Source organism: Spea bombifrons, chromosome 1 (assembly GCF_027358695.1).
Source record: "Spea bombifrons isolate aSpeBom1 chromosome 1, aSpeBom1.2.pri, whole genome shotgun sequence".
In the NCBI taxonomy this organism is placed as follows: Eukaryota; Metazoa; Chordata; class Amphibia; order Anura; family Pelobatidae; genus Spea; species Spea bombifrons.
The window spans coordinates 117,350,456-117,374,447 of NC_071087.1; the positions used below are offsets into that span (position 1 = coordinate 117,350,456).

General features: G+C 36.7%; 1 protein-coding gene across 2 annotated transcripts in view; it reads left to right on the forward strand.

Moving 5' to 3' along the window:
• Positions 1–23,992, forward strand: part of LOC128500604 (reticulon-4 receptor-like) — an 89,640-nt gene that overhangs the window by 42,143 nt on the left and 23,505 nt on the right. For both annotated transcript variants that reach the window (XR_008354932.1, XM_053469803.1), the window contains exon 2: positions 13,804–13,923. Coding sequence is in view for 1 of the 2 variants with exons in the window: in XM_053469803.1 (XP_053325778.1) it covers positions 13,917–13,923 (7 nt within the window). In the remaining variant the exon portion in view is untranslated. The remainder of the gene's footprint in view (positions 1–13,803; positions 13,924–23,992) is intronic.

The window sequence follows — 23,992 nt, forward strand, 5'->3', positions numbered from 1 at the left end:
GACACTATATAGCCTTTTTGCTCTAATTCCAGAATAACATTATCTACTGAAACACCCAAATCTAGGTACTTTTATATTTGACTTGTTCACAATGCTTCTGTATGCGATAAACAACTAGGGGCATTTCCACCTTTTTGTTGTAACATCAAATAAATTGCAGAATGTATCTCATAGTGCCACAAAATGGTGACTTTTGCTACCAAGCTTTAAGCTGTAAATCTCTACTCTGTGTCACCAAAAGTATTCCATGATGAAAACCATTGCAAATGCTTCTTTTTAGTACAAAAGTAGCCCAGGATCTACAATACGTCTTTGAAGTGAATACACTAATGGGGGTGTGACCCAGAGAAATCCGAATAAATGAGATTTCACCTGAATTAACACGTAACTTTTACGTAATTAATTGAAATAAATGACAGAATTGATTCAAAGAAAAAAAAAACAGAATGGCAGAAAATGACTATAAGGGTGATTGCTTAAAAAAAAAATAATAATATCAATGAGATTGATACATTTTATATAATTGAATAGAAATAACAGACAATGTTCATAGATGAAGAGCAGATACTGTGATAATGATGTTAAAATGAATCATGCAAGCATACACTTCAATACAAAAGATCCTATCATATGTAAATCACTCAATATAGGACAAATAATAATACATCTCCTTAGGTGCTAGGTTAGAGAGTTTGTAAATAACTGACATTCGTTTCAGACCAATATAATTATTATTTCATTGTTTTTAAAAAATAAAAAAAATGCCAAATAAAAAAAAAGATATCACCAATGTGGCGCATCCAATCAGTGACCTGTGCCATATAATTAAAAAATCAAGGTAAAGTGAGAATCATCAACGCCCACCAGTGTAAATACAAACGAATGATTTTAGAGGTAGTTTGTAACTATTAATTTAGTAAAATTTTTAATTCAGGTGAAATCACATTTTTTTTATGATTTTAGCTTCCTTTGTATTCCTAAGGCAATTCCTAAGCTACTCACCCTACCCAGTTTGAGATTTACATTCCAGGTATCTTAATGCACAAAGACTACTGGCTCCTGCACATATCTAAAAAAAAATGTGTGACCATGTTCCTGGTAGTAACTTTCATTTTATGGCAAGACAGGAGGCTCATATCTTTGGATCTCAACCGGATTTCATCCTCGAATCAGATGCCAGCTTGCTAGGATGGGGAGACTGCATTGTCTTTTTGTGTAAATTAATGGGGGCACTTCTTATTTGTTATTGCTCATTTTAAATAAAAAGAATAATGAAATAAAAAAAAACAAAGGCAGAACATGGCCACATAAGGTTGGCAACCCAAAAGAACCCAGCAAGTGTTGAATTTGATGTCATCAGGCTCTTTCCCAGCAACAAAGCTAGACATCTGGTTGTGCTCCTCTGTATGCATCAGGTCTTCATTCAATATATGACAACAATTATCAATCAATTATCTAAATCAATGCAACCTTTAAGAGGCAGACCAAAAGATCGGGTGACCTGTTACATTTTGTTTTAAAAAATCAACTTTGCTGCTGAAAAAAAACAAAAAAGTGAAAAACAAGATTATATAATAACTGTAAAATATAAAATAAAACAAGAGAAACAAATGAAAGTCTTACAATGCAATAAAAAGTATAAAAATCAGTATGATATATAGAGAAAATTATGTTGCTTAAAGCAATAAAAGAACAAGTATCAGTAGGTAAAAAAAATGAGAAAAGCCGACAAGATATAAAAAAGATGACTGCCATCTCACAGATCACAAAAAGATAAAACCTGCAATCTATACTATGTACCCTGTTAGATTCTGTGAAATAAAAATAAAGTGTCTTCTCTAATATAATTATGAGTGTCCCTTGAGCATACTGAAAGCGATAGAAAGAACACTAGAATGTTAAACTCATTTGATTACAAATGATTTGTCTAGCATGCCATCCATTCAGCAATGTATGTCATGTAAGCACAATATTCACATATTCACAAGTGTTAACTTTTATTGTTATCACTATGACCATTAATAGGGGGGGGCAAACTTCCCAAACTTCCTATATACATGGAAAAAGCACTTTTCTGGGAAGCCTTTATTTTTTTTATTATACTTTAGCAATGACTGCTATTGGTAAACCCGTATACTTAAGCATCGCAGACTGGTACTACTAAACCAGACTAGTAAAATCAATGACTCCCAGCTGCCATGTAAGACAGGTATAAACTCAGTTTGCCGTGCGGCTGGTCTCCAGACTGGTTGCCAATACTGGAGCTCTACTAGAAATAGTTACCAACAGAAGGTTAGCTGTTTCATATATTTTTTTTGATGTGGGCTTTTATTACATTTTAATACATCTTACATGTTAAATTGGTCTGAAAATAAACAATATTAAAGCTAATTGGCTTAAATCAGCATCATTTAAGGTGGTATCCTATAATTGTGTTTATAATTTGTTCTATTTACAAATACCTGAATTTTAGAAACCAAGTTAAATAGCTAGAAATTTCAGGCACCTTGGGAGTAGCCAAGCAGGATTCGGCGCATACAAGTCCACGAACTCATTATTTTCTCCGTTGTTCTAATCCTTGCCTTAGTGAATAAACAAATTTCCCCCAAATCATTTTTAGGAGATTTATACTGAATTTCTATTCAACAGTGGTTAAAAAAAATCTCCAAGAAAGATGTGCTCTTCCATCCTTTATAAATGCAATGGGTTTCAGACCTAATTAGAAAACTAGAACATTTCTTTTACTGTGGGGTATAACCTTGTCCAGCGCTGCTGTTTCTATGACACATTAGTGTGTGAGCTTATTACCACAATAGACATAAAATGCTCCAATTTCTCGCATTGTCAAATTTCTCCTCGTAACAAATCTCCTTCGAATTTCCATGAAACGGACAGCAAGAAAGGGCATTTTTCTTCGTTTTAATTTTTTTTTTAATGCCATTGAGATCATTTCTTATACCTCCTGACTTATTGAACTATGATGGGATTTACGGTGAAACAAAAGTGAAGCAAGTTACATTTGAGCCATAGTTTCCGGAAGCGAGGTCAAATACACACAAGACACATGGATTTGTACTGTCCTATTCTCTGCCTCCAGGAAAGCACGTTGGTCAATGATAGCTGTGATATGTTCCCATGACTTATTACTATACTAAGTTGAAACAAAGTAGTAACCTATGTGACCAACTTTTTCTACTAGCAAAGAGGTAGAAGGAGAACGAGTAAGATAAAGCTACCCAAATGTTAAGCAAAGGAAATGCAGGATGCTCTGTTAAGTGAAGTTATTTTGGCAGATATAGTAAATATTAGACTTCGGCGCCGGCCAACTCTTCGTGTTAGTCTTCGTGGGGGGGGGGTCTTCATATTCCGCAAATATTCGCCCGTTCATTTGTTTGAGCGAAGAAAATATTTTCAAAAATGGTTAGATGCAAAGATTTTGATTTTACCTCAGATGATGTTAATCCAAGCAAAGGCTTCAACAGAAAGGATTCATTGGACATAATTTGCATTCTTCTGTATCAACCGATGTTGGTATTTTGCTATGAAACTCAGATGTAACAAGCAGGGACACACTACGGATGTTGCATTATAACCAAGGCACCCAACAGGGTCATATAACAAGCATAACTGCGCTTGCAAACAGGGTGCAAGGTGCAAGGTAAAGGGGAGAGGTTGTGAGAGCTGGCAAGCTGCACTTATGATGTGGAAGGGAGCGGGTGTGTGCGTATGTATGTGTAAGCAAATGGTGTCAGAGTGCGTGTGTGTAAGTGTGTATGTGTTGTGTATGGTGTTTGCATGTGTTTGTGTGCTGCATGGGGGAAAGTGTGCATGTTAGAGTATTAAGTTAGTATAAGTAGGAATGTTAGTATTTGGTGGTAGCATGTGTGTGGAGGTGTTAGTGTATATTGTTATATTGTGTCAGTGTCAGTGTATAAAGAGGAGGGAGATAGTGTATGATGTTAAAGCGAGTGAGTGTTACAGCGAGTTTGCATGTTAGTATGTGTGTGTTTTTGCTACAGGGGGAGAGGGTGGTACAAATACTGCTTTCAGGCACCATTAACCCTAGACTCACCCCTGGCAATGAGCGACACATGCACAGTAGGTGTTCAAAAGGTTACAGCACACATTATATAGACAAGCAAACATATTCTTTGGTTGTATTTTATTTTAATGTTTGCCTGTCATGTGTTTTTCCCATTGAACATGTTGCATTGTGCATCATTTCTTTGTCCTGCTGTTTGTGTTGGCTGTCAGAGGATTTTGTTTATTCCTTCACTTTTGTTATGCTATTGGATTTTTATGCATATTTATTTGCATGCTGGAAATATTTGCTTTTTGGCATCTATCACTGTATGCAGATTTTTTTTATATACCTAGCGCTGCTTTATTTTTATTCCATCGGTCAAAACCTGCAGATGACTTAAATATACTTGTATTGGGTAATGGGCATTTTTCTACATTAAATCATATTTTATTTAGGCAGATTTTTTTAAATCGTACATCCATATCACACCCATCAGATTTATAGTAGTCTGCATGCAAATTATTTGTATTTTTTTTTGTTCCCAGAAACAAAATTATTTTGTCACTAATATATGTGCCTTATTACCTTAACCATAAATTACTTGAGTTAAAAAGTACATCACAATAAATATGTAATTAGAGACATTATACTAGGGACTGTTTTAATGCTGTAGTTTTAATTTATCATTCGGCTTATATTCTTGAACGCTGGCACATTCGATAAATATTTAGATTTTGCTGCACAATCTAATATCAGCTTGTTTTAGCATTTTCAATTGTTTGCCAAACAGCACAGAGTTGGACTATGACATTAGGATGTAGGAGAAATCTTCACATAGCCAAACGTTTTAATAACACTGGGTTTAGACTTGTGCATGATTTATATTCGGATAAATTTGTTTTTCATTTATTTTTTGGGACATTCATTTTTAGACAATGAATTTGTTTTGTAACCTTTCAATTCAGATGAAACTCTGATGTTTTTTTTTTGTTTCAAAACAAAATGGAGTAGAATATTTTTATTAGGAAACATCCCTACCACCTGCTAGATTCCCATTTCAACAAGATTTACTCCAAGCAGCAATATGTTAGGGTTTTTAGGGAGATTCCGACTATATTGTGCATTGCAGCACCAACAGCAGCACTACACTGATGAATTTCCCCAACAAATTGTACCATTTTCATGAATTGATCTCTTAGAGCAGGGTCGTCCAACGTGCGGCCCTCCATCTGCTGCAGGACTACATCTCCCATACTCCTCAGCCAGCCCTGTCTTAGAGTAAGGAAGATAATAGAGCAGCAGGCAATGGGCAGGCACTGGCAGACAGAAACATGCAGCCACAAGATATGGGACTATTTTTCTGAATTTTTTTACTATTTACATGAATTGATCCCTCAGTGTAAGGTAGATGATAGAGCAGCAACTGCAAGACCGCCAAACGAGTTGTAATGGCATCATTGGGAAGTCCCTTGTTTACACAAATTAGGCAGAATTTTTAAAAAATCTAATTCAGACTAATCTGAATGCACAAGTCTTCTTTGATTTATATACCATCCCCAGTCACCATCCCTACCATCCCTATGGGTGCTGCCTTCCCAAACGAGTTCAGAAAGAAATCATTAAGCCCCACTTACACCTTTCTAGATAGGTTTAAAAGTAGTACTCTCGACTAGAATGCTAAATGGACAGTGTGCTTCGTGTTTCACCCTATATTTTTTTTAAATAAGACTGGCTTTGCTGAGGCATAATCAGGGCAGATTTCTGCCTAGCCAAGTATGTAAGCCACGGAGGCAAGGAGGAATAGACAATCCTTGCTACTCTCTTAAGGTCATGTGCAGACACCTCTCTCTAGTGATACTGACTCTTTGAGCCAGCTTTGGACTCTGGTTTAAATCTTACACATCTGCCTTCTGATGTTGACATAATCTGAAAGGAAATATTAGTTGCTGTCCTTAACAAGGCACGGTTTTCCGTTTATTTAATATCTAAATCTTTGCTAGGTGTGTTTGTCTGACTGAACCACATCATTCCAATCTTTTTAGGCATGCTCTGAATCGCTAAACATTGATACAAAATTTAACGGAAGATAACAAAGAACATTTCCGATGCATTCAGTGCTTGTAATTTAAGGATCAAAGCCGCCAGCGAAAAGCATTAATGCATGGACACAATTTCTTCTTTTAACAAACTCACTCAGAACAATTGGAATGGATGTTCCAAAACAGGCACTAAAATGAACCATGTGTCAGATTCTGAATGTCAGCCTTAAGCCTCACTTTATAAACCTTCAATATTTGAAATGAGCTTTTCTGCACTTATATTGCTGCAACGCAAATCCAAAACTATGTGTACATATCCAAACATATCCAAAACTATCTATCGGTTTCACAGTAGCAACATCACTAGATAGATTCTTGAAATTAGTTTACGGCAAAGCCTAAGCACAAAAAATGTGCATGCTCTGAAATGTTGATAATGAGAATGGTTATAGTGATATGTAATATGTGTATTAACCCTTTGCATGTGTCTGGATGAATATGCTTATAGGCATTGTTTAGCTAAGCCTGTACATGCCAGTGAGCAAAAACCTCCTTTTTTTAGTGAAGTTAAATATACAACATGCCGAAACGGGAAACATTCACTATTACTCAGATCGACTCATCCTCCTTAAAACAAGACCCATGTCAAGTTGGAAAAACAGAGCAACTTGTATTTGCCATCAAGTTCCAAGTTTAACCCAACTTTTTGTGAATTTGCATGATGTGACTAAAGGTAAAATAGGCAAAATGCAATGTGTAACGCACAATACTGGGGTGTGCGCTCAGTTGAAAATTCTCAGAAGCACAAAATGTAGCAAATAAACCCAAACAACTATAAATGTGTAGATGATCATTCTACTAGAATATATATATATATATATATATATATATATATATATATATATATATATATATATATATATATGCAACAGTTACAGTAGTTACATTAAATCACTTGAAGCTGAGTTTAAACATAAATGTCACTATATAATATTTGTACAATCAATCACCTTGACATGTTCCCATGTAAACATTATTACTTGGTAAGTTTCATTAAAAAGAAAACAATATAGTTGCAAAGTCCCTTAAATTATACCATCATATACATTTGGGTAAGGTAAATCCTTTTTGGATGGCATGGCAATAATAAAGAGCAAAGCGGTCACTGAACACCAGAATTCTGATTTTCTGCATTTAGTGTCAATAGTTTGAAAAAAAAATATTTGTGTGCATCCATCTGAGTTTCTAGTGTGTTTCCGGTTTTCGTGTCACAAATAAATCTGCTTTAATGTTATTAAACAAAATTTACATGAATGCGATTCTATGCTTGGCCATATGAATGGATCTACATTTCCGTTAAGCAGAATAATGCAGGTTGTGCATTTTAGGCTGTTCTATAAATTATTATGTTTTGTGTTTTTTATATTTGTGCCTGAATTTCCCCTTTGTTTAATGAATCTTATAAAGGAAAACATAAAAGTCCAGGCTATACGTGGAATAAAATTTAAATGATATCAATTAGTTCAGTAACAGTGCAAGTGAAGATGTAATGTATGCCACTACAGACACATTCAGTGCTGATGATGCTGAAATTATTCAAAACATTCACAAATTGTGGACTCTGGAGGATAATATCTCGGCAATGGGAAATTCAAACAGAAGCTATAACTCGCAGATAAAAGGCTTCCCTAGAGGAAATTATGCAAGCATTTGTTGCCAGAAATCCAGTTACTTACAAGCAGTTACTAGAGTGCAATAAAAAAAGAACCCCAAAAATAATGTGACAGGGTGGTTATAACCAGATTTGCATTGTTAACTATTTAACACCAGTCATGAAATACAGCCAAGCTGATGCTCTGGAAGGGCCAGCCTCAACACAGAAATATGAGGATGTGTTGTTTGAGGAATCCTGAATGAAGCTCCAAAGACGGCTTACTGTGATGCTCGTTTAGCTATACCACTTGCCCTTAACTGTGTGGTTACCACATACTTATGTCGGGCGTAGAGCTGCTCCTCATCCATATAACAGTATTGCATGTAGTAATATGTTTTATTCTTTCAGTATGGTGTTTTTGTCCACACGTTCACTTTGCACATTTTTTGTTTTTCCTGATGCAGTCACTTTATTGTTTTTCACTTTTTTGTTTTTCACTGGAAATGCCACGGTGGAGCCAGATCACTGGAGACTCAGTTTTTTGAAGGAGGGATGGCTATGTCACCCTTCTTTGAAGACTCATGTGTGTGTCCCCTTCAGGGGCAACTCTAGATCTGGCCTCCAGTCTGTTACAGGGTCACCGTACCCAAGGCTGGGTACCCCTGTTTGAGGGCTGAGGAATCACCAGTCAGTCCCTCATACGGATAGCACTCAGCTATCCACGGATCAGTCAGACCACCATTCGTAGTAAACCAAGAAGAACTCTCTTTATTACCAACACACAGAACTTTATACAATCTCAATTCAATGAGCACTGAACCCAACCCCCATCCCATCACAAATCCCATCGGTATACAGGGGATGTATCAGGTGAGGGGATTAAGGGATACAATGGGTTCCCCCACCTGTGTTATCCCCCCTGTAGTGCGGGTGCCGTCTGGGCAGACAGGGCTGTGTTGGCTGATTAAGAGCCCCAGCCAGATTATAGGATTGTCTCCTTGAAGGCTGGAGCTGAAGCCACATCAGTCTCTGGGCCGAATACACAATAAAACGTCTTATAAAATATTACCGGGTCACGGTATACGGAACCGGACACAAAAGTGCTCCGTGACCCGGCTAAACTTTATGACATAGGAGCCAGCTAGCCTGGCCCTGTCACACAGTCCCTTGGGCTTCAGACAGTGAGGAAAGGAAGGAGCTGTATATCCCCTGTCCAATTTTACATTCCCCTTTCATACAAGATTCATGTTCCTGCTGAGTGTGAAGCAGACATGGCCTTCAGGACTTTATTTTAAATGCTGCGCTTTGAACAGGGGAAAAAAACTTTCATTGAAGCCCATTCTTGGACAGTAACACAAATTCATGGGTCTCCAACTGTAAGTCATGTTAAGGGATACCTCTCTAACACGCTATGTTTTTATATAGCTATGTGTTGACATGTACATGTGTACAATCTGTACTTATCTGCAGTTATCTTATGGAGAGATCTCAATGTGCAAAGTGTGCAGAGACATAAGAATACAAATACAGTTGTTGGGGAAAAAAATCTTTAACCTTTTACATTTTGTCTATTTGTAAAACGTAGATAATATCTAAACACATTTTAATGCGTTTAGGATGAAACGAGAGGTACATACACCATGTATGTTTTAGACAGGTTCATTTTTATTTTAACCGTATATACATATGCACTTTTTATATTTTTTATATTAAATATATGTAAGTGCGCCATAACTGCTTAATGCACATCTAATATACTGTACTGTGTTTTACTTTTTGCCTTTTAATTATGCTTAGTGTAGATTGCATTACCTTCCAAGATTAAGTCAAAAAAAATTCAGACAAACTTGTTTAATTTTTGGTTAAGATTTGGTTAAAGTAAGATTATACCACAGTATGGATTATTATATATTTCCAGGTTAGAAATAGAATAAAAAGGCAGCAACAAATTAGTTCTGCCAGCATGTGTGAGGTGACAGTAACAAAAAAAAGACATGGGGGGGCATTGAATAAGCATGGTTCGAAGCTAAAATTATAATTTATAATATGGTAACAGTTTGGGAAAGGCCCTTTTCTGTTCCAGCATGACTGTGCCCCAGTGCACATAGCAAGGTCCATAAAGACATGGTTGGATGAGTTTGGTGTGGAAGAACTTGACTGGCTGCACAGAGCCCTGACCTTAACCTCATCAAACACCTTTGGGATGAACCAGAAACGAGATTGCACAAATGCTGTCTGCAAACACTTCAAAATCTTGTATTAATGTCTATCTATTTTAGAATGCAATGTCATAAGAGTCCCTGTTAGTGTAATGGTCAGGTGTCCCAATACTTTGTCCCAAAGTGCCGCCCCTTCAAAAGTGCCGTCTGGAGCGGTTGCCCCACTCAGCTCCATTGTCGGGCCGGCCCTGCTTAGACCCACTATCAATTTCAAGAATGAGTTGCACCATAATATATAAATGACCATATCACATTTTTTTTTAGGACAAGCAAGCTATAAGCAAAGAAAGAAGACGCCTTAAGTCTTTGTAGGTTTTTTGCCCATAAAACCAAACATAATTTGCAATGTAAGACATTTATTGGAAAAGCTGTGCATGCAAAGGTGTGCCAACTATTGTATGCAAATCAAAGACGTGTTAAACTCTGCAAACATCAAGCTTATCTTCCAGTACTTAAATGTTCAGTATACTTTTCACTCGCGCTCCAAAATAGATAAAACAGTAGATGAAAAAAGGAGTATTAGAATCAACTCATTCAAGAGTTATATAGAGAACCAGGGTAAGAGTGAGAGATTCCTATCAACAGTGTATGCAGAGACCTGTACTAATGTATATGCCACAATAGCCAGGTCTATTAAAAAAAATATACCGTATATCCCCGTATATCCTTGTATAGTTTGCCACTTGTGGTTCTATCCATTGCCTACTGTGCCATGAATTAATAATATTATTATATATAATTGATATATTATTATATTAATATAAAAATGAAATTTAAATTGTATTTTAATAAAGGTACTCTAAAATATAAATTAGCAAGTATATTGCTTAAAGACATATATATAGATACAGTATATGTCTTATATAGTGAGAATTAGGATATTAAATAATAGAGATCCCATGGGATAATAGTTAAGTAATTCATTTAGCAACATGTGGCCACAGAAATAGAATTGGGGGGGCTTATAAACTATGGATGTTTTTGGTGAAATCACATATAAATATTAACTAGAAAACCTAAGCTGGACTAAACCATCCAGGAAAAAGATAGTAGAAAAGATCTGTCATAAGTTAACACTTTTGAATTTAGTATGGATATGTTATTTGTTATTTATATGCCAAATTAACATGGTTTGTATCTTGTGTTGTTATAGAGGCGATTTTACTAAAAAGAAAAAAGCAGTGAAAAAAAATGCCAGCTTTATTGCAGTTAAAAAAGTCAGCGAGATTTCATTTTCAAGTATCTGCTCTCATTTTGACCCCCACACACGACTTTTGTATGTAAACCCCAGTGATATCAAATCTAATCAAAATGTAATTTATTTCCAAGAATAAACATACACCTTCAAAAATATTTAGATCAAATAAACTATTTATAAGACTTGAGTGGATTTAGCATATGAAAAATATGTAAATTGCATTGGTGGTTAGCAGTTCTACTAATGGCCCAAAGGTACTTATTTTAGTAGTTTATTTGGAGCTCCTTGAAACACGAGTTACAAGAATAATCAAAACGCTTGTCATTTTGTTCTGCATTCTGTCGTTGTTTAAAAAGTGACAGTAACTAATGGAACATAATCAGTTGATTACCTTTGGTTATTTGACATATGTTCTCCGACCTTGGTTGCTTTGCCTATCTGAGTTTATCAGTGCATTTAGAAATCCTACTTTGTGTGTCTTGTTGATTTTATATGATTGCTGCTGATTTATTGTGTAATTTTATCCAATCTCTTGCTCTGTATTCTTATCCCTATAAATCACATGGACAGGAACACACAAGCTTGTTTGTGTTTACACGACCTTCACTGATTTTGCTTGCTCAATGAATGGCTTGATGTGTACATTCTTGGAATTTTATTGAAGCACAAGAAATTGATATAGCTGTATTGGTCCAAGAGAAGACGTGGTCATTATTCGAATATGTCAACTTTTATCGGGCCGACAAAGATAAAAAGCTGTACGGTCACTTACCTTTTTTTGGGACCCCAAAGGCGTGTTTCCAGTTGAAGGAGAGACCTTTGAAGTCCAAAAAGTGATTCTGAATTTTTTTCTATGTTGGCCAAATAAAAGGTATCAGTTTTGACTGGGTCCATAAAGCAGAAAAAATACATTTGATTCCTTTAATGGTAGAAAATTAACTAACATCACACAAGGCAAGCCTTTGTGAAGTAATATAACAGAACTCAGCTTGTTAAAATGCTCCCATTGATGTTATTCAAACAAAGCCATACAAAAATGTGATATTCTACTGGAGTCCACCACAATAGAAACGATCTCTTGTCGTACACCTTCAAATACTCAAAAAAAATATAGTCTTGACATTCATCAACAGAGCGTAATAAACACATGCCCTATTTTAGACATTCTAGAATTCTCCCTGGGATATTTTTGCTTCCTGTCTTTATTCCTATAATTCTGACAGCCAACCCGACAAGCTCCCTAACATCACTTTTTATGCTGAGAAAGTTATTAAACATATTTAGAAATGAGTTTAGAAATGCAGGGTAATTTATCAAATGGCAAGTTAATAAATATATATATATATATATATATACACATAATATATGCTGTTTTAAAGGCAGATGGTGGTCACACCAAATATTGATTGGATTAAGATTTATAATTAAGATCGTAAATTACTATTGTAACTGGAAATGCCTACAAAATCCCTGACTTTGTGCAAGTGTACCTAGAAGAATTGATGCTGTTTTGAAGGCAAATGGTGGTCACGCCAAATATTGATTGGATTGTCCATTTTTTGTTAAATGCACAGTACTGTGTATTTAAAAAAAATACAGGGGATATTTGATGGCCTATGCTGGGCTGCATAGAACTAAATACTTGTAATGTGGAAGCATTTATGTTTATTACCTGTCATTCTATACACTATGTCAACTGTAAATTTCAGAAATGAGGTAGACGTGATATTATTAAAATATATTGTCAACGCTAGTATTGACATCAGCAACCATGATATACTTATTCCACTAACATTTTATTTTGTCATAAACCATTGGATTTATCAAAGTGAAATTCTACAATATAAAGAATTATGTTGATTGCTTAAAGTTTCTTCGGCCTAGAAACCTAACAATACTCAGTACAGCATAAAGGCTCCTCGTTGTATTACCATTTTTTTATTAAAAAAAAATTTTTTTTATTAAAACCATTTTTTTATAATTTTACAAGAATTTAGTTACATAAAGAAAGAGATTTAATTTGAATTACTAATTTGCATGTATAAAAAATATTTGATATTTACAGTATATGCGTGCTATTTATATTTAGTCATGTTTGTACGTTTTGTAAGTCTACCTGCACCACTTCACAAAGTAATGCTGCTGTTACATAAATTGTTCAATAACCTAATGACATTTTTACGGGACACAGTAACACTATGACAACAATCTCTAATATCGTAATGTTAATTGCATATAATGATCAATCAATAGGACAAGCCACGTTCATTGTTTGAATATCTGTTCACTTTTCAGTGACCATCACCTCTTGAATTTACCCCCAAGTTGTCAAGGTAGATATTGCTTTGTTGTTCAAGCTAAAGCATGCTTTTTGTTGGGTAATTCATCAATCTGTTATTACTGGTGATCACTGCATGGCAGTAGCTTCTGCCTTACACCATGGAGTTGCCCGTGTTTGACAAAGATGTATGACTCGCTTGATGTATTTAAATATTTGATGGCTATGGAAAGACCTTTATCCATGCGCTGGGACTGCAGCTGTGGGAATTATTTTTATAAGGCTCAACTTTGCGGTGGCCGATTTGCTTCAGGCATGTCTTCATATATGACACGGAAAATATGTTTGATCTTATTGTGGGTGTGACGTTTTGGTTTTTTTTCTTTTGCAGGACTATCTGGCAATTTCTGTACCAGAGTGTTTTCATGTTTTGGACTTGTGGGGATGTGGAACAGCAGTATTGTAGATCAAGAGAGCATCTGAAGAAACCTTCAAGATACAAGAATGCAAGGTAACGCATTTCAAAACATTGGAATCTGTTATGTTTTTTATACAACCGAGTTGCTTTTTCATAATTTGATTCTTAAAAAAATGATATGCATCGACACATCAGAAGAAAGTATTCATTATGCAAAGGGAGTAGTGAGAGGATGAAAGGAAAATGCAAGAAAAAAATATAATGCTGAGGAGATAATATTAAGAAAAGAAAGCGCCGCAATATCATGTGTAAAGCTATTAAAAATAACAGTCACATTGATTCACTGTGCAGCTGGTGTTGGGTTAAGTGCCAACTATTTTCGCACAATGCTCATTAAAAAAATAACAGTATTATGTTTGGTGATATCCTTTCTGGGAAGATTATTTATATATATTGACATATTATGTTTATGGGAAACAGTATTATTTTAGGAGAAATTATCTTAAGTGACAATGTGAAATTCACTTTGGCCAACCTGTTTTTTTTTTTTTGCTTCTAAAATGTGAAACCCACAACGTCATTAACATGCACAAACCCAACTGTCGGAATATAACATAAAGAAGCATGTAAAAAAAAAAGTTAAAGTAAAAAAAATGGAGCGTGTGCTTTTGTCAGTTAATTGGAATAATATGATCAGAAGCGGAAAGTGTTCTGAATGATGAGTGGAAGGTTTAAGGAGATCACCCGGACAGCTGACATTAGTGTCTTTTATAAAGATGACGAGCTGGAAGAGGACATTGTTAGCGGCTCAGATGTACTTTCTTTATATTGGGACAATGAATCATATAGGAAAACTTAAATCTTGTAATCCAGTGTTCATGAATATTGTATATAGCTGTCACCGTCATCACTTCTGCCCCCGTACACGACAATGATGGTGTTGTTACTATTGTAAATATCCAGCCAGTAGTAACAATAACAAAGATGATTGTTATATGGATGTAAAAATGTATCATATTTTGGCCCACACAAAATTATAGATTTAGAGGCTTACATTTATTGATTTTCCGGACTTTCTGCAACAAATCGCACCAAGATTGAAGTAACACAAAACTAGTTACATATACATATTTGTGGTGTTATTGGGATACAGTCAATGTAGTTTAGCGTAAATAATAACAGTAATCTCTGAATGTCAAATTCCATAGTCTGATGGTCTTTTTGAATGTAAACTGGATTAAAGTTAATGTATGGAATTTAAGATGTCCTATACACAAAATATTGCTTGGAAGTGTAGATCCTGCTGTTGGTACCATTGGTGTTGAGACTCTTTCTATTTCTTTTGTATTATAAATTTGCCACGTTCAACGTCTTTATCACATGGAAAACCACTTTGTCAGTGCAAGAAGGAATCTGAACGAAAAATGCGGAAGTATGACTATATGTTTATTTTTATCTATGAGAGTGCAAGGAAGCACGAGTAAGAGTGAGTGTGTGAGAGAGCGTGAGTAAGATTGACAGTATCAGTGTTCATTTCGCATTTTAAAGTGGGGAGTGGCAAATATAGGATCCATGCCGGGTGCTAATTAGTCTATTTACGCTCCTGTATAACTCCCCTGCAAAGTATGTTGTTCTTGTAAAGTCTATTTAACTATTGAAAGTAAGGTTCTATAGGCTAGTTTCAACCACTTGGGCACAATTTTGGGCACAAGGCTTGGTATCCCTCAGGCAGGGCACACGGCTAGGAAACGGCTAGACAGGTAGGTAAGTCTGGGACACGCCGGGGTCTGGTACACAAATCTGGATTATAAACATAACCAAGGTCATACACGGGAGATCAGAACAAAGTACAAGGAGTTATAGCTGCAAGCAGACTAACAGGGACCCAAGCCAAACAATGCAAAGGCTTAGACTGAAGGGCAGAGCAGGTATATAAGGGCAGGGCTAAATTCAGGTAACGGCTCAGCTGTCCCAAGTAATTAGAAATGGGGGCTGCTGAGAGGGAAGGGTGGCCACTAGTGGCTGCAGGTAGACATGACAGTGTTATGATTATCACATAGTCCAAGCTGGTAGGGTGGAACCCTGACAACCATCCTCTTCCATTCTGCTTAAAACCCAAGCTACCCATCTCCCAGCTTTAATGCTTCTCATACCACCAGTAGATGTTTTTTTGCATTGCCTTGTTTTTTTTCTCCTTTGGCCTTTAATTTATTTAAGCAGAATATGGCAAATTATTGTTGGCCATATTGGAGGCAGCCACATGAAAATATTATTCCTAAAACAAAGAATTTCATTGAATGCTGTAATAATTATGAAGAAGCTACAGGGGCATGACCTGACTTCTCAATAGCCACTTAAGGCGACCAGTGTTTCATTCGGAAAAAAATGAAACACAAAACAGGATTTAGTGTTTTACTGATGGCGAAAAGAATTATATAGTTCCCTACTGATTTTTTTAATTGCTTGGATATCTATATTTTATAAATTCGTAATAGCTTTAAATAAATTGTTTTTTTTCAGTTGGTCTTAAACAGCATACAATTCTCTCGTACGCTCCATTCCAAATACAATTTACCATTGTAACATCTAAAAATGAAGTTCCCTCCCAATGGGATATCACATTATACATCTTCAAGCAGCACTAAGCTGTCAGTGATTATGTCATGTATCATTCTAGTCTGGTAGAAGCCAAGTGGTCTCGATCTAAATGATTAATCAGAATAGAGTAGGAAAATCCTCTAGAGAGACAAACTCTGTGTTTTATGTCCAATGCGCAAATTCATAGTAATTGACATAGCAGCTCATGTCCATCAAGACCTCAATCAGTGACATATATCTGTTGCAGTCAATAAAAGTTATTGGTAATTTTATGATTTAATGAGAGTTGTCTATGATGCCTGGACCCATTTAATATATGTGTTATTGATAGACATTTTCTATTAATTTAAAATGTTTCAGAACAAGGTACAGAACCATAACAATGTCTGGGGAAAACACAATATTGTGATTTATTCACTAAATCAAGAGTTTGCAGGTGAGAAGGCTTATGACCTTTGGGCAAAAAAAAATAAAAACAGGGACACCACTTCTCTGACATCAGTAAGAGACATTACAGGTGGGGATCCTTCCTTACTTCAAAATCGAATCTGTTATTAGTTGATTGCAGTACAGTATATTACAGAGACAATATAAACCACTCTTTGATAACCTATGCTTAATATGCTTAGCACAATTGCTATGCTAACAAAAACTATTGTCTATGTTCGATAATAAAATATTACAGATATAATTCTCAGCAGGTTAGGTCCTGTTTTAGAAAAAAACTCTGTACCAAGAACCCTTGGGAGCCCCATAAGACCTGGCCGTGTTATGACCTCGCATCCTGTGTGTTCTGCACAGACTGAGCTGCCTGTATATTCTACACAAACCTAGTCTTCTGCACAAATGTAGCCTCCACCATGCTCTACACAGACACAGCCTCCTGTATGCCCTGGACAGACACAGCTTCTTGTATGTTTTGAAAAAACCTAGCTCCTGGTAAAACCGGGATAACCAAAGGGCACATGGAGTAATTGTTCCAGGGACCCAGAGTGGTAGGAGACCCTGAGCCTCCACCCTGTATAAGACTTTCTTTGCCCTCAGTGTTACATGGGTGTCAGGGTCCTACACAGGGACACATTTTAATAGTGGGGTCCAGTTGCAAGGAATGAAACCAATATAAAAACCCCAGCAATTGCAGTTATGATTTGAGGACTTGGTAGCCACTTCTGCCGCCAGCAGAAACTTGTGATAAAGTACAGTATAGTGGACATTTTGTACTAAAGTCCACTGGGTCAGAATTCCTAATGTCACCTCACTGGGTTTCTTATGTAAAGCCAGCTCATCTCTTCTTGCTCTAGGACATATAACCACAGTTGGCTCTTAATAAGGCATACTAAAGTTGGAGAGTTGAAATCACAACTCTTCTGCCAGCTTACTCTTGCTTTTAGTGAATACACTCTCATTCGCTCCGAATGTTTGACGCAACCAAGGAAATAATGAGAATTACGTATTCAAAAAGCTACCGATTCTTAGAAAGAAGATCACAACCCATCAATTTAACACAGACTAGTGGATATTTACGGTAATTGCTTTGCTGTATCTGGTTTGTCACTCTAAAACACAAATTACTAAATCAGGCAATTAATGTTTTAATAACTAATCATTATGGAGCTTCATGAGCAATGTCATGAAAATGTTTACTATAGTGCCACATTAACTTCTAATAAAGGTAACTTTAGTGCTGTCTGAGTACTTTGCACTTTTGTTGTCTCTTTCTGCTTACAAATGCTTCCACAAAAAATCTATTATTCTTAAACTTTTTAGCACTGCTCTTCTGGCCACATGTTCAATAAAGTTGAAGTATCAAATCAAATTATCAGCAACCGTTTTCTAAGGGTTTTGCAATTGGTGCAAAGAAAAGAATTTAATATGTTACCTTTTCAATACATTCTCAGACACTTAACAGATTTCAGAAGAATAGCATAGAGGGGGTGATAGATTGAAATGCTTCCTTTAGAGCTCATCTAAAGCTTTGCTGCCTTGAACTATTTTCCAACAAACTCACACAGATATATTGTAACACTTTGAATTAAAATCTCTGTTCAAGGCCAAATTGGCATAAACTATTTTTTATCCATTTAAAAATTCCTTACTAACACATCTGTCTCTTATAACCGCAACTTGATGTAACAAAACTTTAATTATTATGTTCATATTCTGCTAATGTTATTAGACTCTAAACCATTCTGTAAAGAACAGAATAAACCATAATGCAATTTTAAGCCTTTTAGTTAATGAAACCCTATGATAAAGCTCAACTCTTGGCTCCATGCAGCCATCAACAATCCAACAAATGATCCATTGCATGGCAGATCCTAGGGTTTTAAGACTTCTTAGGTGAACAGTGTAGTGTCTAAACTGTCCCTTGTAAATTTAAAAGCAAGAAACTACATGTGGCTTTATATATCATATCCATTTTGTTTTCCAGTTGGCTAAAATATGTCTATGTTCTCTGCCGGGGGGAGGATTGGCAACATTCAGCCTGGAGGGCAAGTCCAGCTGAGTGGCCCAGTAATAGAGAAGTACAAAGCATATCCGACAGATAATGTGCTCCATGTGGACTATCCAGCCCCATCCAAAACACATTTGTAGAAGAATATATATGAAACCTAAAAATTGTGGATAAAAGGTCATCAGTGGAAATTAAACCTAAAGTCTTCCTTACTCCTGACATTCAAGTGTCTATATGTAGAGCTGCAAAATCTTTGAATCAGGCAATCCCGGGGGGGGGGGGCAACTGCTCCCCCTGCCTCTTTATCAATAGTTAGATAAACCTACCATTTCATGATACATAATATACATTTCCAGTTCAAGCAGACATGGATGCGCCAGCTCAATTTTCCTAATCACAATGCTCCAGGGTGCAGGGAATGAACAGAAGCCTGTGATTTCCTGATACTATGTCAATCTCAATTACTGAGATGGTTTCTGGAACCTTTACAGTGAAAAACATGCCTCCCGGGTCACAGGTGGGTTAATTTAATGTAATATAAAGCTAAGTGGTTTGAGACTTGGGAAGGGTTGATGCACAAACTTACGAACATCCTAGCTGGTGTTAGCACACCACTCGTTTACTTTCACCAAAAAGCAGTAAATCACTTTTAATAACACTATAATAATGTGCTATTAAGATATATGTTTAGTCTCCACACATTAGAACCGGCAACTGTATACTTTCACCTTTTTATCATAATACATGGTGCATGAAATGGATAAGGTTCCACTTTTAAACTTGAATAATGCATGCAGACTAAAACACTTCTTTGCATGGATATTTAATGAGTTACTTGTACCATACATATGTTTTCCAGTATATACTGCTAAATAGATCCTTTAAATAGCCCCAGTGCAAAAGTAACCAGGGTTGCAGCCCCATTGCATCACGTTGGGTACTCTAGGATCATAAATAAAATAGTATACATTGGAACAGGACAGGACTAATATGAAAGGTTTATTCAGTAGGGCTATGAAGCAGGTAGGTACTGTCTGAATATGTCCAGGCTAGGATGCCAGATTCAGCAATATATAGAGTTTCATATAAAAACAGTATGCTTTGCTTTAAGGGAAGCGAGTTAGGCTTTAATACATTATTTAAACAAATATGTTGTTGTAGTTAAATGTTATACTGTTTATTATCATGTAATTGACATTATATACCATACATATCCCCCTTTATTCAACCAAATTTCTAATTTAGCTTTCCAATGATTAACTTGGACACTCAGGTTTGTGAAATGGGGTGCTCTTTAATTTATTTTATACTCCATGATTCATAATGAGACTTTCTGTGGCACTCTGCTGTATTATGGCATGTTTTTCGTATATTGTTAGGTTAAACCCGAGTAAGAAAATTAAACCTTAAAATAAATAAAAAGGGAACTTACCATCCCTTGAAAACTACAGCATGTTTAAGAGCTAGTATCTAATATTTAATCATCGGTAGGCAAATGTCAGCCTTTGTAGTGTTATCTATATATTGAGACAGAGTCAGTGTATCCCATTTATTGAACTGGATAAAAAAAGATCAAGCTATATAGTTGTTAGGAACTCTGGTCTTTGTTCTTATCCATCGTATTTATGTTTTAGTAGCTTGGCCCCAGTTCTGTTATGCAGGACCCTACAAACTTTGCGATATTATAATACTTCTTAATAGTATCTAGTCTGGTGCCTGAGAACTATATCTCTCTGTCGGGTTGTTTTGGTTGGTTTCTACCAGTTATCCAACTGGATTCCCTTGCCGTTTCATCTTGCTTGTTGTGTCTACCAAGTTATCCAAGTGCTCTTACCTGTCTAGCTCAGCCACTGCTACCCGGTGCTTTGAAGTCCAAGAGGGTGCTCAACCCTTGGAAAACAATGGTTATTACCAGTAGACCAGATACATAGCTGATCTGGCTATAGGACTTCAACCTGTCTGTCACAAGTATCATTACAAAATTATTCATTTTGTACTGAGATGTGGCACATAGTTGCATGTGTATAGTTTTTCAGCATGATTAAGGGAGGGGGAGGGTGTATGAGTCTGCGTGAATGGGGGAATGAATGAATATGTGTGTGTGATAGCATGGCTGTGTGAGTAGGGGGCAGGGCACAGGGAGGCTGAAAGTGATGTGTATGTGTTGGCTGCTTGTGAATGATAGGAGTGTGATTGCTACATTAAATATACATGATTGTTAACAGCAATAACACTCCCATGCCCAGGCATACCCAGTTTCCAGCACAGCTAACATCACACTCATCCTGGAACCTGGGCATGATAGAAGTGTAATTTTTGGCCTCCAAAATTAAGGTGCGTCTTATACATGGGGAAATATGGTAATATAAATGAGAGATTTTGGTTATATGAATTGGCCAAGCCATAATTAAGCTCACCCGCCACATCAAGGCACACTCTCAATAGAGTGAGAACCTACTCTCACCTGCTACATAGTGGGCACACAAAGCAGTTTAAGCCAGATCAAGCTGAATGCCAGTTGGATACAACTCTTTTTTTTGCAGGTTGAATCCTAAAACCCTTAATACTGGAGCCTTTGTTAGTATGATGGCATTATGCCTAGGAAACGAGTATTACAAGAATGCAAGATGCATTTTTTCCCTGTATTTTTATTATTATTATGCAGTTTCAGCAGCTATATGCTCTAGCAGCAAGCATCCTCGATATAATAAATAGGTTTCAGGTGTGCATTCCTTCATTTTGAACACTGTAAAAAAACATAAAATTATGCACAATAGGCATTGTTTATTTTTTGAAACAGAACATATATAAAACATGCTGAAAAGGGAATTTAGATGCATAATCCTAGCCCTGGCAACATATGGGTATGGGTGCAAACAAAGGTTAACTCTCCAACATGAACATTGACTAGGTGAGTATGAAATATACTTATAAAGCTCAGGGTGTTTGCCAGGATAAAGGCATTAAAACAAAACCAAACTGTACTTTTCTATGACGTTAAAAGGAATAGGAAGGGGATTTAGTTTTAGAAAGTGCCCTAGAGATGCACAAGTCAGAAGTTAGCCTGTCAAACTACTATTTCTTTATATTTTAGCTATCATAGAAAATCTTAACAAAATGTATCATTTTACCCCACACATCAAACTGGAATGACCCTGCAATGGTATATGATGTAACATGAATTGCCGTCAGACATCCAAGAATCCTGGCAAGTGACCCAGAGGAGGAAACAAAATCCACTCTAGCTGTACTTTTTAAAGCAGATCTGTCACTTTTTCCAAAACCTACATTTGACAGTTTTATATAAAATGTACCCATACAACTTTGTTTACATATTAAAAGAAAATTCCTGTTTGTGAGTTCTTGTGTATATGTTATCCTTTTTGCCTAGGTTTTATTTTAAATTTAGTTATTAATTTTTTGTAGCACATATTCCAAAAGTGTGTTTCTTCAATACAGTTATTCCATGTGGTTATATGCTAGTGTTTGGGATTTTTAAGCCAAATGTGTTGTTAATTGTTAGGTGATAATATCATCTAGTACACTCTTGGTGGTAAAATTAGTGATGGCGACAGATGGTATTATATAAAGCAAACACAGCCTTCATGTAATAGCAAAGTCTTTTGCAAGGGTCAAGAGACAGCAACTGTTGATAATTGTAGAGTGCTTTGGGTTTGTTCCAACTAAGCACTGCAGCTAAAGAACTGCCTTAACAAAGAGAAAGAGCTAATGGATAAAAAGGTATATTATCTTTGTTCCTAATATAACCCTTAAATAGTCATGATAGACATGAATTGTGGAGATAAACTACTGTAATGTACTGTAGCTCTCCATCCATGCTTCCTGCCGTCACTGTGATTTGGGGGGGGGGGTGATTTGCGAGTTGCCTGCCTTCTTTAATTCACAAACAGTAAACTTGTTTAGTTTGGCTTTAGTGAACTTTAAAGTTGGACTCTTGTCTATGCCCAACCAAGTGACCCCTGGCAGGGGCGTACCTAGAGTATTTGGCACCTGGGGAGGATCCTATGTGTGCCACTCCCCCCCCCCACAGACACACTTTAAAACTATCACTACTCCTATCACTATATACTAAGCCAAACATTGATGTGGTGTAGGCCTACCACTTCATTGTCTGTCTTAGGGATGCACCGAAACGAATTCTGGACTGAAACCGAAAATGCAGCATTTACCTGGCCGAAACCGAATATGACCACCCCACACCATAAAAAAAATCTAACACTTTTATTTAAAGTAAGTAACACACTAAAATAGGACAAAACAATTAAATAACTATATATATATATATATATATATATATATATTTGTTAACAGCAATCACATTCCTATCATGCCCAGACATACCCAGATTCCAGGATGTACTCGCAGACTTGGCATGATACCCCCTCCTAACTATCTACCCTCTCCCTCTTTGAAGTTCACTTACCTTTCAGGAGTCCTGCGGTGGGGGTGCAAGGCCTCTGTCTCCCAGCTCTGCCACTGTATGGAACAGTATAGAGTATGGGAGTTATGATGTACTTTAGAGCATAATTATATAATGAAAAATACATTGGAAATGGTACAGCATAACACCCATCACTCTCACACACTTACCAATCCACACATATACCAATCCACACATATACCAATCCACACATATGCTAATCCACACATATACTAATCCACACATACACTAATCCACTCTCACTCTCACTCTCATGCTTTCCTACCTTTCATCTTTTCTCCTTACAACTCCTTTTCCTCCTCTTCGCTCCTCTTCTTCAGTTCTTCTGTCTTCTTCCGGTTCAGAGGGCACGGACAGCGGTGGGCGCGGCTTCAGTGTTGTGCGCCGGGATCTGACAACAAACCCCGGCGCACAGCAGCTGTTGCCGCGCGGATCACAAAGGAGCGGTATCAGAGGTCTTTAACAGACCTCCGGCTCCCTTGAGTGATTTTAACAGCCAGGGGTCTGTTAAAAACCTCAGATACCGCTACCTTGCGAGCCTGCTCCTCCAGCGGCGGACATTACTGTCCGTCTCAGGAGGGGTGCCGGCGAGTTGGCACCCCCCTGATGATCGGCACCTGGTGCGGACCGCCCCCCCCCCGCCCCCA